The 12,305-nt window shown below is 45.7% G+C and overlaps 1 protein-coding gene and 1 long non-coding RNA gene across 8 annotated transcripts in view; one reads left to right on the top strand and one right to left on the bottom strand.

Annotated features, from left to right (window-relative positions):
• Window positions 1-12,305, bottom strand: part of NMNAT3 (nicotinamide nucleotide adenylyltransferase 3) — a 113,396-nt gene that overhangs the window by 59,205 nt on the left and 41,886 nt on the right. For 6 of the 7 annotated variants that reach the window (XM_078071222.1, XM_078071212.1, XM_078071207.1 and 3 more), the window contains one exon: window positions 3,150-3,299. In XM_078071222.1, coding sequence (XP_077927348.1) covers window positions 3,150-3,258 — 109 coding nt within the window. In that variant the 5' untranslated portion in view covers window positions 3,259-3,299. The remainder of the gene's footprint in view (window positions 1-3,149; window positions 3,300-12,305) is intronic. The other variant, XM_036092289.2, reaches the window with a different exon arrangement.
• The window catches only part of LOC118535742 (uncharacterized), a 76,570-nt gene that overhangs the window by 57,975 nt on the left and 6,290 nt on the right, over window positions 1-12,305 (top strand). The window lies entirely within an intron of this gene.

Below are 12,305 nucleotides of genomic sequence, written 5' to 3'. Positions count from 1 at the left end.
TTCATGTATAAGAATCTTACAATAGTCTTCTTCCATTTTTCCCCTCCCTGTCTTTATGATATTGTCATATGTTTTAGGTCTTATATACTTGTCATATATTTTACTTCTACATGTTATAAACCCCACAGTATATTCCTATTGTTTTTGTTTAAACAGTCAATTATCTTTTAAAGAAGTTTAAATAATAAGAGAAAAACTGGGGTGCCTGGGTGGCTCAGTCGTTAAGCGTCTGCCTTCGGCTCAGGTCATGATCCCGGGGTCCTGGGATCGGGCCCCGCATCGGGCTCCCTGCTCGGCGGGAAGCCTGCTTCTCCCTCTCCCGCTCCCCCTGCTTGTGTTCCCTCTCTCGCTGTGTCTCTCTCTCTGTCAAATAAATAAATAAAATCTTTAAAAAAAAAAAAAAAAAGAGAAAAACTTATGTAATTGCCCATGTGGTTATCAGTGCCCTGTATTCCTGTGTGTAGATCCATATTTCCATTTGGCATCATTTCCTTCTGCCTGAAGGAATGCCTTTAGCATTCCAGTAGTGAAAGTCTGATGGTGAAATCTTTTAGCTTTTGTATAGTTGAAAATTTCTTTTTTTTTTTTTTTTGGCTTTTGTTTCTGAAAGATATATTTTTGCTAGATATAGAATCCTAGGTTGACAGTTTTTTTTCTTTCAGTACTTTAAAGATGTTGTTCCACTAAATTCCCTTTTGTTGAATTCAATAATGGGAAATCTGCTGTCCTCTTTATTTTTGTTCTTCTGTGGCTGCTTCTAAGATTTTTTTATTATTGGTTTTGAGAAATTTTATTATCACATACCCTGGTGTTGTTTCCTTCACGTTTCTTGTGTTTGGAATTTGTTGAGCTACTTGATAAAATCTGTTTTCATCAAATTTGGAAATTTTTCTATTATTATTTCTTCAAATATTTTTTCCTGTTCTTCCTCTGCTTTTTCCTTCTAGGATTACAATGACAAGTATATCAAGATTCTTTTAAGTTACCCGAAATCTCATTGATATTCTTTCTTTTTAGAATTCCAATTTTTCCCTCTGTGTTTCATTTTAGATCATTTCCACTGTTCTATCTTTAAGTTCACTAACCTTTTCTTCTGCAACATCTAATCTGTTAATCCTTTCCAGTGTATTTTTCCTCCCACGAATTGTAGTTTTCATCTCTTAATATTTGTTTTGAGCCCTTTTTATATTTTCCAGGTCTCTACTTCTGAGCGTATGGCATATAATTATAGTAACTGTTCTAATGTCGTCTGCTAATTCTAACATCTGTGTGAATTCTGTTTCAGTTTCAGTCGATTGATTTTTCTCCTCATTATGGGTATGAATACAGACTTTAAATTTTTTGCCACAGAACACCAAATTGCCCTCCAAAAATATTTCATCATTTATCCTATCACTACCAATAGATGAGAGTGTCTGTTTCCCTCCCTATCCTGTCGCCACCAAATTTTGTCAGTCTTTAATCTTTGCCAATTGCACAGGCTAAAGCTATCTGCTACTATAACAGGTATTTATTGAGCACTGACTTCAAGCCTGGTGATGGATGGTAGCAATTCTGTGTTCAAGCAGCCGCAGTAGCTGCCCTCATGGTGCTTATAACCTTGTGGTGTTGACCATGTTTTTATTTGTATTTTCACTGATTATCAGTGACATTGAGCATCTTTTTTTTTTTTTTTTTTTAAAGATTTTACTTATTTGACAGAGAGAGAAATAGAGAGGGAACACAAGCAGGGGGAGTGAGACAGGGGGAGAAGCAGGCTTCCCGCCAAGCAGAGAGCCTGATTTGGGGCTCAATCCCAGGGCCCTGGGATCATGACCTGAGCTGAAGGCAGACGCTTAACAACTGAGCCACCCAGGCGCCCCTACATTGAGCATCTTTTCCCAAGTTTATTGGTCACTTATATTTCTCCTTTGGTATACTGCTACTAATGTTCACTGGATTGTTTGGATTTTTCATTCCTTTGTAAAAGCTATATATTTACTAAGGATAGATACCCACTTTCACCTTTTTTTTTTTTTTTTTAAGACTTATTTATTTGAGAGAGAGCATGCGCAGAAGTGAGGGAAGAAGCAGAGGGAGAGAGAGAATCCCAAGCAGACTTCCCACCACTAAGCGTAGAGCCCTATGTGGGGCTTGATCCCACAACCCATGAGAACATGACCTGAGCCTAAATCAAGGGTCAGATGCTTAACCGACCGAGCCACCCAGGCCCCCTCACTTTCATCTTTCAAATAAAAAACGTTTGTGGTACAAAGACATTTCCTTTAAAATAAACTAACATTTGTACATAATTTTTTCTTCGAAGAAATTATTTGCATGTTACTCAAATACTCTTTCTCTACATTAAAAATAAATAGGAATTGCTTCTGGTTTAAAAACAATGCCCTTAAAGGCAAATATTTTTGAATACAAAAATACGAAATACATATATGAATACTTTAGGTATACATAAATATATAAATACTTTCATATATATCTGACATCAACATATAAATGACTTACATTCTTTAGAAATAATTATGCAGATTCCAAATGCCATTTTACTCTTAATAATGAAAGAGAAAGTCAAAGAGATGGAACATTTCCAGATTAAATATTCCCAGCTGATTAAATATTTCCGGCAAAGCCATGCCATCTGTACTGGAAATGCCCTATATGCAAGATTGTTAATTTGTAATTGTCTAAGATCTATTCAAAGGAGAAAATGTCCAAATTCCCATTATAGCATGTTTGCTTACCCACTGAAGAGAAGCAAGAACTCTCATGCACATGCACGAGAGTAACAAGGCACATGCTACCTATTCATCTGGCTGTGCAGGTAAATGCTTCCTGGGAGCATCAGGAAGAATGCCCTGAGACACAGTTTCTAGAAAGTGCCCAGGGTCTTTTTAACCTTCATGGGCAACATGTGGCAAGGGATGGTGGAGCCTGAGAAATCTTCGACTTTATGGCCAGGGATAGGAGTTGTCCACATGTCACAGGGCTAAGGGGTGTTAGCTCTCCGAATATGATGGAGGAATGCATGCCACCAGTTACGCTGTGAATTCGCAAACTGAGCAGTTTTAATAATGGTGATGATGACAACAACCAGCAGAACCCCACAAGGCCCAATCCATCCATCTGTCCATTGCGCCTGGCACCCGACTGACCTGTTTGATGTAGGTGGTCTCTGGCCACCTCAAACAAGCGCAGGTGCATGTTGGTGATCGGATTGAAGGAGCCACAGGCCAGGAGCACCACTGGGATTTGGCTCTTCATCTTGTCAGGCACATCCACACCCGCGGCAGTGGCCACCCTGCCTTCGTGGGGACAAAAACTGATGTTAGAGAGTTGGCACAAGACAAACAGTCCAGATCAGCGTCCCTAAAGCATACAGAGGCTATTACTTCTCATTTGTAAGGTGACTGAGGGGGCAGTAATAACAATAACATTTATGGAGGGTTTACCATGGGCCAGGACCTGTGCTCAACACTATGTCACGGTATCCCCCTTGTCTCCTCAAATCCTTTCCACAACCCTGAGTGGTCACCTATCCAGCTCAGGGACCTTAGAAGCTGCACAATTGGAACCCAGACAGCCTGATTCAGAGACCATGTTCTTCTTGTAAGCTCTATACCCTCCCTGGGCTCTGATGGGTCACCTTGGAATCAAAAGGGGGTTAAGACCCCTATATGTCATCTCTGATAGTCCAAGTGAAGCTCACTAGGTCCCAGAGTAGACCGGTACTTTTTAAAAAACTTATTTAAAAATACTTTCAGATTTTCAAGTAGAGTTGCAAAATTTGAACAAAGAATTCCTATACACCCTTTACCCACATTCCCCAAATGTTAACATCTTACCACATTGGCTTTAACACTCATTCTCTCTTTCTCTACACAACACACACAGGTTTGTACCTATAATTTTTTTTCTAAAATGTTTAAGGGTAAGTTGTAGAGGTAATACCTCTTTACCTCTAAATACTTCAGTATGTTTTCTAAGAACAAAGGTATTTTCTTATATAACTGCAGAGCAATGATTAAAATCAGGAAATTAAAATTGTTACAGGATGAGTAATCTACAGATCTTTTTTTTTTTTTTTAAAGATTTTATTTATTTATTTGACAGAGAGAGACAACGAGAGAGGGAACACAAGCAGGGAGAGTGGGAGAGGGAGAGGGAGAAGAAGGCTTCCCGCGGAGCAGGGAGCCCGATGCAGGGCTCAATCCCAGGACCCTGGGATCATGACCTGAGCCAAGGGCAGACGCTTAATGGCTGAGCCACCCAGGCGCCCCAGATCTTTTCTGCTTTTACCTATTGTCCTTTATCTAGGCCTGAATGATTTTGAGGGTTCCGCCCACCCTCCTATCTCCACCATCTGGGGATTTCAGGGCCAGGGTGAGGTTGAAGGAAAGCAGAACACAGCCTGGGCTCCAGGGCACACTGGCAGACATGGCTCTCCTGCCTCCAAGATGCTGCCTCCTGGAGTGTCAGGCTCCACTGGAGTTAGGCTTTGGTTTGACTCCTAGTTTTACCTCTCACAGGCTGTGTGACGTAGGGCAAATCACAATTCCTCTCTGAGCTGCAGTTTCCTCATATGCAAGATGGGGATAATATTACTTCCTCTTACTGGGTTGTTGAGAGGCTAAATGAGCTATGTATGAGCAGTCTGATGTACAAGAAGCATTTAATGAACTGCTGTGGTGATGATCATGCCAATAATGAAATGGGTGCTGCAGCTGCTGACCAGGACAAGGGAGGAGGAGGAGGAGGAGAGAGGAGGTGGTTCCCAGTGATCCTCACCTCCTAGTACTCACCTGCAGTCCCTCCCCTTCAGTGAGGGCTGGGCCTAGTAACTTGCTTCTACTAAACAGAATACAGCAAAAGAGTGGGATTTCGCTTCAGAGAGATTATAAAAAGTCTCTGGCTTCCCTCTTGCTCTCTCACTTTCTCACTCTGATGAAGCCAGCTGTCCTGTTGTGAGTTGCCTCACAGGGAGACCCCTGGGGCAAGGAACTGAAGGGGACCTCTGGTGCCAAGAGCCCGTGAGGAATTAAATCCTATCAGCAAGCACGTTAGTGAATGTGGAAGTGGGTCATTCCCCAGTCAAGTCTTCAGATGAGACTGCAGGCCCGTGCACATCTTGACTGCGGCCTTGTGAGAGACTCTAAGCCAGAAGACCCACTTAAGCTACTTCTATATTTCTGCCCCACCTGCTAAATTTTGGGTTAATTTGTTAAGTAGCAAGAGGTAACTAATACAGTGACCAACAGGAAAAATGCATTCACTTCTTTCCTTTCATTCTTGCTATGGTGGCTTTGGCTGTAATTCTGCAGTTGCCGGGGTAACATGGAGAGTTCTTGGTCACTGGAACCTGGAACTCTCTTTGTATCCAAGGAAACTATTGTAATCTGGCCTTTGTTGTCTGCTTCTCCAGATCCAATGTAGCTGCCTACTTACAGACTTTTTGTCACGCAAGAAACAAATACTCTCTATTTGTTGAAGCCACTGAAGTTAGGCTGCTGGGACTTGTCCTCAATTGCTGCAAATGCTGGGACTTATATCCAACCACTGCCTGACTCAAACTTCAGCAACAGTGGAGTTCTTGTCTGTGGCTTCTTTGTGAGCTCCTCATGGCTTCTCGCTTCAAGCTTTTGTATATGTTATTTCAGTTTCCTCCAACTGGAATACCCCCGGCATGCCCCAATCTGTTAAGATTTAACTCAGGTGATCCAATTATTTGTGACTTCAATCACTATCTCTTGACTGAATCAGTTAGGGATGCCTTTGGCTACAAGTCCCAGAAGCCTAAAACTTTAGTGTCTTAAATACACAGAGGTTATTTGTTTCTCACATGACAAGAAGTCTAAGGAGGCAGCTGGTAGGTCACTGGCTCAACAAGGACCTGCAAATCTCTCAGCTTTTCCCTCATGGTCACAAGACTGCTGCTGTGGCTATAGCCATCATGAATATGATCAAGGCAAGAAGGAGCAAAGAGCTACACTAGACTGGTTGTCCCTCTTAATCAAAAACAGAAGAGCTTTCTCAGAACCACCCTGTAGATTTTGCTTCTTATTGGCCAGAACTAGATCACATGGCCCCTCTAGCTGCCAGAGAGGCTGGAAAAGCAAGTATTTAGCTGTACAGCTGTACAGTGGGACGCAGCAAGGAAAAGGGAATTGCAAATAGGATTAGTGAATGCACAGCATCTGCCACAGAGTTGGGGCTACAACTGCCACGGAACTGGCTGCCGGGCTGGCTTTTCTGACAGCTAGCGTGGGTCAGCTGATCTATGACCTACCTTCAGTAAACCATAGACAACATTCTATTGGAAAAACCTGCTCTTGTGCCTTTCCCACCCACCAGACGATAAGCCCATTAAGGACAGGAGTGGTGTTTCCTTCATCTCTGGCTCCCAGCTTTAAACACAGCGCCTGGCCCAGAGTGGGGCTCAGTGAAGATTGAAAAGGGTGGCGGCTAGCTGCAGAGGGGACCTGTGTCCTGGCAGGGGGAAGGCCTAATGCACTTCCTAAGGTCGAGAAGTTGTTCTGGATGTATTCCGAGGTATAGCATGCAGATAAAAAAAAAAAACAACCTCTCAACCTAGGCGGGCTACGGTTTCTTCAAGCTTCCTTTAAGGCAGCAGGAACACCCCCGACTGCGAGAGAAGAAAGTGGTCTGCAAGCTACTGCTGCTAGCTTCTTCCCGGGGAGGCTGGCTGGTTTAATGAGATATTATCTGCAGAGTGTGCTTAGCTACTCACAAGAGCAGCCTTGTGGTGAGTGTATCTGAAGAGGCCGGCTGTTGTTAGAACTTTGAAAGGCTTCTTAATAGTTGTGATTTCGTTTTGACAAAATAGTTTTTTTTTTTTTTGAGCCGTTAAGACATGTAACTGCAGCATCTCAGGTAACCTGGGGTTTTGATTCTTTTTTTCTAAAGTTCCCCAGAAACTGTAAATTAGATCATTTGTTTGAACGGAGGCATCAACAGCAATGAAGGGCGATGTCGGGGAGAAGCATAACTGACATTTAATGTGTCTGTCTTTTCGTTCCTTGCCATGAGCCCACTGAGCCACCCTGCTCCAGAGTGACTGAGCCTGTCGCGGCCGCAGCTGGGGCAGGAAGAGGCAGTGAGTGCCCGTTCCCAGGCTCAGGAACGAAGCTGGTGCTCCTGCCTCACTTGTATACCCTAACTTGCCTCAACTAAACACCCCCCCGCCAAGCCCAAACCCAGAGAAATACAGTGACAGCCTTAGAATGGACTCACTCCAGGGGCCACCGGGTGAATAAACCAGGCTCTGATTTGAGTGCAGGTCTCATCAGACACGAGGGCAGATGCATGCCATAAAAGTGACTCATCTGCCCTGCCATCTAGTCCTATCTAGTGAGACAAAGCAAGTGCGGGAGACTTTGGCTGTTGGGAAAGGCTTCTCATCAACAAGCATTTAATGGGGGGGGCCACAGAGCAATAATTGCTGCTGAAGGACTTAACAAGCTGAGAAGGAGGCATACGTGACCTTCTTGGAATTTCTCATTAAACTGGAGAGACAAGGCAAACAGATTCCACCTGGGGCCCCAGCCCCTCTCCAGATATATACCGCCTCCCGCTTCACAGCCACGCCGACAGCATGTCACCCCGCTCTTCAAAGGCAATGCGCTGCTTCCCTTCTCCTGGCTTCTGCAAATGCTGTTCCGGCTACCCAAAACACCCTCCTCACCCCCGCCTTCAAGGTTTTCTCCTTGGTGTTTACCCAATGCCCCCTCCCCCACCGAGCTCCATGTACCCGGGACCCATTTTATCACTTTCTACTTCAGCCGCCACAGAGCTGCCACTGCTTCGCTCCCATGATGCTCTTCCCCAAGGAGAAGGTGAACTCCTATGGGGTGGTTTCTCATTCACGTCGGTGCCCTCAGCTCCTGCACTGTGCCGAGCACACAGGTGCTCAGGAAATGTGGAGGACGAATGAAAGAATGAGTGACGGTCTCCAGCCGAGCATCGTCCTTTCCAGACAGCTACCTCATCTCTTTGGTTCTGTCCCAAACAGTCATGGACTGGGCCTTCCACAGATATAAACTGACCTTTCTGGCTTCCAAGAGGCACTTCAGACCCCTTGCCAAGACCCCACGCCACTTCAGACTGACATCAAACAAGACAGCCCTGCCCCGGTGCACCATCGTCCGTGGCAGGATCCCATCAGCAGGGAAACGCCGGCTTCCTGCCCACTGATGCCGAGGGCATCCCTCTGCTCTGGAGAGCTGGAGGTTACCAGCTGCCTGCTCTGACAGGGAGAGGCTCTGCAGATGTGAATAAATTCGGGATCCTGACGTGGGGAGGTTAGCCTGGATTATCCAGGTGGACCCAGTTTTATCGTGAGAGTCCAAAAAAGGAGAAGAAAGGGGGGGGGTCAGATACGGAAAGATGGAAGGGCCCAACTGACCATCAGGAGGGAAGATGCCACGCTGCTGACTTTGACAGAGGATGGGGCTGTGAACCAAGCGGGGCAAGTGGCCTCCAGGAGCTGGAAGTGGCAAGAGGAAACAGATTCTCCCCTAGAGCCTTCAGAGGGAATGCGGCCCTGCTGACTCCTTGGTTTTAGACTTCTGACTACTAGAACGGTAGAAAATAATGTTGTTTTCAACTAGTAATTCATGGCAATTTGTCCTAGGAGCCATAGGAAACAAATACACTCACCTACGTGGGGGCAGGCTCTCTACAGTGACCTCAAGCCAGGGCAGGGAAGGTGAAGGAACTGAGCCAGTGATGAGGGTGCTGAAGGGTGTGTCAGGCAGAGGGAGCAGTGTGGTAAAGGCCCAACCACCACTAGGGGGCGGTGATAGGCTAAAAGCACATCGATGTGGCTGTGTGTGGGTGACTCAGGATCCAGGCTGCAGAGGGTGTAAGGATCCTGCAGCCCCTAGGGGGTCTCTGGAGACTTGATTTTATTCCACGGCCAATGAGGAACCTCTGAAGGATTTTACACGGGGGTGTAACTTACTCATATTTCTGTTTCAGAAATAGCACCCAAGGCGGCTACTGCCAGGACCCCACTGGCTGGGGAAGGGCAGGCATTTCCCCAACTTCCCTGAGGACGGCATTTCCTGCTGCCTACATTTCACTTCAATCACTGGGTAATGTGATGCTGGCCAATGCCCCGCATGCACCAGATTCTAACTAAGTGTGCACCCTTCGGCCCATTTGTCACAGGCCGTCGCAGAGACACAGAAAGGAAAGGCGAGCCAGGAAGGTTAAGTGCCGTCACTGCAGATGTAATGTGCTAATGCTCATCGCTTGCGAGACAGTCAATTTACCTTTCCCTGCGGTGAGCGCCTCTAACAGGACCTGGCCCAGGAAAGTGGCTGAAAACATCCTTGTTTATTATAGACATAAAGCAGATGGCTTCAGGCAGAATGGAAATGGATTCTCCAAACATCTTTCACTACACAGACCTCTTGACTGGACTCCTCATCTTAAAGAAAACAAGAGATGTGGTTTGTATTTCTGGGGTTGACGAGCACATTTTTCAGGACCTAGGGAAATCATTTCCATCTGCACGAGTATGTCAACTTCTCCAGGGCAATCAACCTTCACGTGAACTCTGGGCACTTTTTCTTTTCAACTTTGTTGGATTCACCCGCTGTTGCTATGGGCACACGGTGCTGCTAGGAACAAAAGCAGAGCGAGCCTTCTTTGTCAGTGTGAGGATCCTCTGCCAGCCACCTCTCCACGGAAACAAACATGCCAATTAAGCACTCGTCCTAATTATGAGACTCCCAGGAAAGCAGGCAGCCTGGCTCTTCAGCTTTGCAAACTTTCAAAAGATTTGAAGGAGGCACGAGGAGTGGAATGAGGTCCCTTGCAGCCACACACTCAGGAGTTGGAATGCATTCCGATTGGTGCGGGAAAGTGTAAGGGAGTCACAGCTCCTGGGTTTGCTGAGTGCAAGGCTAGGCCCTACTTTACACACATCAGTGCTGATTCTTTAAAGCTGCCTGGAAGGAAAGGGTCTGTGCCTGCATTCTGGTCAAGAGCCCAATCAACTTCTCTGAGCCTCAGTGAGCCACATGGAAGATGAAGATACATCACACACCTCCTAGGGCTGTCATGAGGGTTACCGGAGTTGACCCACCTAGCACAGTACTTGGCCCATAGGGGGTTCTCCAGAAATATTAGCTCCTCTTTCCTTTCATTATGCTTAAAGCAGAACTCACCATCCCCACACCTCCACCTGCTTGTTCAGTTTTTGCAGTCCCGCATGATCAAAACCTGACAGCCCTTAGGGCCATTTCAGCACCCAGCTGCCTGTTAGGCATCTCCTTGCAGACCAGCCTGGCCTGGGAGATGTTCCCACAGAAGGGCGCTCCCAAGGGAAGGCCACACCCACCCACCACCGCTCTAGTCTTCCACCTCGTTCCACCTCTAACAACTCAGCTCTGAGCATCACTTGTCCCTGCAGTTAAGACTTGATCGCGAGAAACAGGTAGTGTAATGTCATGCTGGTAGAAATAACATCTGATGCCAAATAAATATGCTCCAGATCACAGCTGACTTGCCACCGTGGAACAAAGAAGGTAGAAGAGGCGGGGGAGACGGTGAGAAGTGCCTGGCGTCTCCTGTGAGGAGTGCCGAGTAGCAGATAATTAAAATCACAACCTACCAGCAACTGCGCTAGTGCCTTAGACGTACAGGGCTAAAAGAAAACCTGGCCCCTGTGCTCCAGAAGGGTACAGTCTGGCAGCAAGAACAAACCACTAGGACCCCAGGTGGGACTGAGTGCTGGGAACCTCCCAATATCCATTTCTGCCTTTCTCTGTAGTAACAGAGTTTCTGTCTTTCGCTGGCAGGTTACTACATTCCCCAGTCTCTGCAGCAGGGGAAGGCCATCCACGTGCCTAAGGTCTGGCCAAAGATCTTTGAACAGAAGTGCTGCGCGATACTTCCAGAACCTTCTTGAAATGGGAAAGGCGTGCCCTTCTCTGCTGCACTCCTGCTGTCTAGAATGTGATGGCTGGAGTATGGTAGCTATACTGGACCAACTCCCAGTTTGACAGAGAATAAGCCAAGAAAAAGCCAGGATCTTAATGACCCTGAAGCTGCCATATCAGCCCCAGACTGCCTAGTTCAGGCTTCTTTTTCCTGGGGGAGAAATAATCTAAGTCACCATTATTTTCTATTTTTCTGTTATATGCAGTCAAACCTAATTCTAACTGATACCTAATGAATGTTTATTGAACTAGTGTATAAAGAAATGAAAAAGTGTGTAAACTTTTACAAGTTTCTACTGCCCCAGTTAAACCTATTTTATATGCAGAAACTCAAATGGATATTGTTTGAAAGGGAAAATACACCTAAGGGGAAAAAAAAAATCTATCATAACTTAATTTTTTATATGAATTTTTCATGGGAGGAAAAATCCTTACTCAGGACTCTAGAAGGCTGAAATGTGTAGCAGTGAATCTGCTTTTCTGTAGATCACAAAAACCAGACTCTGTCCTATCTCCTTCCCCCCAAAACGGATTCATTATGGTGTGCTGTGGCACTCGGCTTTGAGTGGGCATTTGCCATATGGCTTGGCAGTTTAATGGTTTTCTGATACTTGACAAAAACGAAGTACAATCATTTTGCAAGGAGTTTGCGTTCCTAGATGGGTCTTTTCCAAATAACAGCTGTGCCTCAAAATTGAGTTACTCAAATTGCAATTTGTGGACACAATACTCAAACATTTACAAGTGAGCAAAACCTCAAATCACTTGGGCTATTTCCAGGCTTCAGAGTTTATGAAGTTTTTAGCAATGTTATGAGTGTGCAGCTGTCAACAAACTCAAGCCAAAGTCTCCAAACCACCAGACCTGGCAGGCAGAAGAGATGTCCTACTTAGCAGCAGGACATGTGCAGCCGACCGCAAACCCTCTGGAGAGAAAGAACACAAGGGAAGTAAGCCTCACACTAAAGCCCGCAGACCAAATCCCTGTGCCTCTCTCTCTCCGCCCTACCACACTGTACCGATGACACCAAAGCTACGGCTCGAGTCCTGACCTTGCTTATGGGCCCCTATAGGTCCAGGGACGTCCACCTGGCATTGGCTTGGTAACAAGCCACATAAACATGGATTCAAAGCCGACTAGCAAGACTTCCGAACTGAGTGACCTTGAGTTTTATCAGTCGGGAGAGTCCAGATGAGGTACATTACAATCCCCAAATCTCAAGAGCTTAAAACAATAAAGGTTTGTTTCATGTTCCTATTACATGTGCATTCCATGCTGGTTAGGGCTCTGTCCTGTATCGTGTTTTTCCCTCAATCCAGGACTCAAGCCGATGGAGCAGTCACT

The sequence above is a fragment of the Halichoerus grypus genome, chromosome 1 (genome assembly GCF_964656455.1).
Source record: "Halichoerus grypus chromosome 1, mHalGry1.hap1.1, whole genome shotgun sequence".
Lineage (NCBI taxonomy): Eukaryota > Metazoa > Chordata > Mammalia > Carnivora > Phocidae > Halichoerus > Halichoerus grypus.
The sequence above is the reverse complement of the archived record's forward strand: the minus strand, read 5'-3'. Positions and strand labels throughout refer to the sequence as shown.